The sequence below is a fragment of the Antrostomus carolinensis genome, unplaced genomic scaffold (genome assembly GCF_000700745.2).
Source record: "Antrostomus carolinensis isolate BGI_N321 unplaced genomic scaffold, ASM70074v2 scaffold5560, whole genome shotgun sequence".
NCBI lineage: Eukaryota > Metazoa > Chordata > Aves > Caprimulgiformes > Caprimulgidae > Antrostomus > Antrostomus carolinensis.
In genome coordinates this window covers 2,167-5,987 of record NW_010287598.1, presented here as the reverse complement: position 1 = coordinate 5,987, position 3,821 = coordinate 2,167, and the positions used below count along the sequence as shown (strand labels likewise).

Here is a 3,821-nt window from a genome sequence, read left to right as displayed (position 1 = left end):
GGTCATTAGCGCGGGGCGGCCTCGCGCGGTGCCCGTGGTTACATACAGCGCTGCGGCTCCAGCCGTGTGTGCGGGTACGCGGGGGCCGGCACCGTGTCACCCCGGACCTGCACCAGCGCACGGGCTCCGAGACAAACTCGCGCCTTTACCGCATCTCCCCTGTAAAGTAAAATCTGGGGCTACCCCAGCCCTCCCGGGGGCTCCCACTCCTGCGTGAGAGGCTGCGGACACCTGCGCAGCCACAGGACACCTGCCCCATGGTTACCACCGCACGCAGAAACCATCAGCACGTAGCCCAGAAGGAAAAATGTAATTTAAGGTCATTTAAATAAACCCTTTTATTATTATTTCCAAGTTCTAAATCTTTCCTTGTAAGTTTCTGCACATCACACCGGGAAGATGCGGCTGGCACCAGCTGCCATATTGACCCTGTTCTAAGAGCTGAAAATGAGATTTTCTTCCCATTCAACAGTTACAACCTCATCCAATTTTCTTCTTCTTTGCAATTAAAATAAAAGGCAGCGAACTGCTGCACAAATAAGTCTACAGAGGGGAAAAAAAAAGATACAACAAAATAACACGGTACATAAATAAAATCCCCGGCGCTGTGGATCTGCAGTCGTTTCTTGCGCTGGTGACGGACCCAGCCAGGCAGCAGCGGGCACAGCCAGCACCGCGGCTTCTCCCGGAGCACTCACAAGGCAGCAAAGGCCCTTGCAAACAAACAAGACGTCTCTGACAAAGTTACATTCAATCAAAGTGGTTTTATACCTTCCCTTTGTATTTACAAGGCAAACAGCGCTGCTGCTTTTAAAGGATCTCTTTTTTTTTTTAAGTAGGTGAAAGAATCTGTAAAAGCAAGTTTGTTTTCTCACTAAAAAATACCAACCATGAAAGCTCATGCTCTTAGAAAAGAAGTTTTATAACTGAAAATGTTATATACAAGATTTTACTGACCAAAGAGTTCACAATCACCTGCAAACTGATTCACAATAAAAGCTCTGTAGGTAACACCAGTATGCGAAGGTAGTGACTCTCCCCATGTCCGTTTCAGGTCATCGACACAAAATCCTTTATTACTGGAAAATAAGAACAACTGCAAAGACTTCAGCCCACCTTCATCAGTATCGCCTATTCATCTTCTTGAATTTCTCATAATGATAATCATCAGTTGCTTTTTCATTGGCTGGACGTTTGCGATTCGGAGGAGATCCTTCAAAAGAAAGGGAAGGAAATATTATTTCCCCATTGTCCTGGTTTTATCTGGGACAGAGATAATTTTCCTCCCAGTAGCTAGAATAGCGCTGTGTGTTCGATTCAGTATGGGATTTGGTATGAGAAGAATGTTGATAACATACTGATGTTTTCAGTTGTTGCTAAGAAATAAAGAACTTTTCAACTTCCCATGTTTTCCTAGTGTGCAGGTGCACAAGAAGGACTTGTACAAGTCAGGGAGGAGCACAGCAATAGCAACAGACCCAAATTGGGTCCATTGGAAATTGGGCAATGGGATATTCCATATCATATAATGTCATGTTCAGCATACAAATGAGGGTTGGCCAGGAAGCTCGTGCTCTCTCCTTCTTCAGGATTATGGTTTCAGGATTTTCTCTCCTCTGGGATCACTAGCTGGGAACAGGCTGGGCAATGCTCAGCAGGTGGTGAGCAATTACACCACGCATCACTCATTTGTATATTCTATTATTACTTTTTTTTTTTTAATTATTAAAGTGGTTTTATCTCAACCTAAGAGCCTCCTTACCTTTACCCCTCCAATTCTCTCCCCTATTCCCCAGAGCAGGGGAGAGTGAGTGAGAAGCTGGATGGTGTTTGGCTGCTGTTCAGGTTAAAACCACGACACCTGTTCTTTCACAGGAGATATTTCCTTAACTCCACCACTTCCCTTATACAGCCCCTTGCTATGCGAAAGGTTTACTGCTTTCGCTATCAATGCTCCCCAGCCTTTGCACCCCTTGCTATTCCAGCTTTCATCAAACCCTTGTCAACCAGCTTTGGCAATTAATTTGAGGTGTGATCTATGCTACACATCTAAAGACAGCCTCCAACCAAAGGGCTTCATGTGTGACCTAGTTAGGGGCACATCAAGAGCAATAACCTCTCATGGATTTAAGATTACTCCATTTTCTCACTATTTCAGGGCATACAGAGGAGATAAGATGATTTCTCTGTGTGAGACCCCAGAAGAGTTTCAGTCTCTCTCCTTATGACATTTCAGATTAGGAACTTACGCTCAGGTTCTGGCCTCTCTGTATCCCCCACTCGCAGTGGACGGGGCTTTGGCTCTTCTTTGTTCCTTCGCACTGGGGCATTGAGCTCCTCATGATAAACTGAAAGAAGGAAAACATCAGACAAGCTGTTATTCAGATGGACATATTTCTATGACATTTGTTACAACTGATCTTTAGCAGAAACAACAGCACCTCAGAACAAACGTTCTTGTAATTAGTTTCTGTGGATAATCACCACACGCAAGATGGAAGAGAGCAAATTTAAGCAGCTGTATTTAATCAGAAGTGGCCCAAAGACTCCTTGTTTCCTTCAGAACACACAAATCTGACTCCAAATCACCCCTGTAAGCATGGTTAGACACAGCAGAAGGCTGCCATTCCTCCAGATGGCTGCCGTATGAGAGGCTCTCCTACAAATTAATTCCCATCTCCTGTCTAGTAAGGTCTGTGCTTGCTCGACCACCTGTCTGCTTTGGCAGCCTAAAAAAATGGGTTCTCTCCATTCTAACCCATGATTTAGAATTGCAGATGAGACAGGCATGCTCAAGACACAACTTAAAGAAAAGTCTTGACATTCATGAGGCAGCATCAGCTAGGAGTTCACCAGCAGCAAGTCAAGCCATGAGCAATAAGTCCCTCTCCTTGCTGACGGATGGAAGAAAAACACCAAGCCAGATGGGGTCTACATGAGCATCCCAGAGAAAGGACTCAGACAGCTGCCTGTGCTGATACATTAACTAATTTCTTGTGCATCAGACACTGTCCCAACTGACAGCAGAAGAGAGAGTCAGACCTGAGTTAGGAGAGCTACATGAGACTTACATCTGTTGTGCTGGACATAATTAACAGCCATGTTGGTGGGAACAAAGGAAGTTTCGCTGTCTTTCTTTTTGTTCTGCTGCTCTGCCAGCAGCTTGGCCTTGGCCTCTTCAGTTGAGATGATGTTTTTTATTTTTGCACTGGAAGAAAAGCAAAGAAAAAAAATACTCATATTTAGAAAGGGTAGTAGGTGTAGAAGTGCTAAGTGGATGGATTCTGGGGACAGTAATAGCACTGCTATGGTATTTGATGTGTTTCTTGAAAGAAGAGGCAGTGCTATAGAAAGAGATGCTTTGTTTCAAAGGCAAAAGGGAAGTTCGTACCATTAGTGCATCCTCTTTCAGTGCAGCGTATAAACTTATCGTTTCTTGAAAGAAGAGGCAGTGCTATAGAAAAAGATGCTTTGTTTCAAAGGCAGAAGGGAAGTTCGTACCATTAGTGCATCTTCAGTGCAGAGCATAAACTTATTCTCCAGAAAGCTGCTAGATTCAAGTTATAAAAATTAAAAGAGCTTTTTCCCAAAAGTCATACAATGGAGCTGCACTGGATCCCTACCTCTGTGTAGAACACGCTGTGCTAGATACCGCACTAATCCAGAACTAGGCTCCGTCCCACCAAAGAGCCAATGGGGGGCTGTAGAATCCAGCCCCACTGCTGCTCTGCTAATCAACAGCTGCTCATCCTGGCAATTCAAACCACAACCAACTAATCCATGAACGACATACTCAATTCCCAGGTCCACTTCAGGAATGC

The 3,821-nt window shown here is 44.6% G+C and overlaps 1 protein-coding gene across 1 annotated transcript in view; it reads right to left on the bottom strand.

The window, feature by feature from the left end:
- Positions 1-1,121: 1,121 nt before the first annotated feature.
- Positions 1,122-3,821, bottom strand: part of CUNH9orf78 (chromosome unknown C9orf78 homolog) — a gene marked incomplete at its 5' end in the record, with an annotated part of 4,655 nt that continues 1,955 nt past the window's right edge. The window contains 4 exon segments of the mRNA XM_029083828.1: positions 1,122-1,213; positions 2,250-2,348; positions 3,072-3,208; positions 3,794-3,821. The exon segment at positions 3,794-3,821 is cut by the window's right edge and continues 91 nt beyond it. Coding sequence (XP_028939661.1) covers positions 1,122-1,213; positions 2,250-2,348; positions 3,072-3,208; positions 3,794-3,821 — 356 coding nt within the window.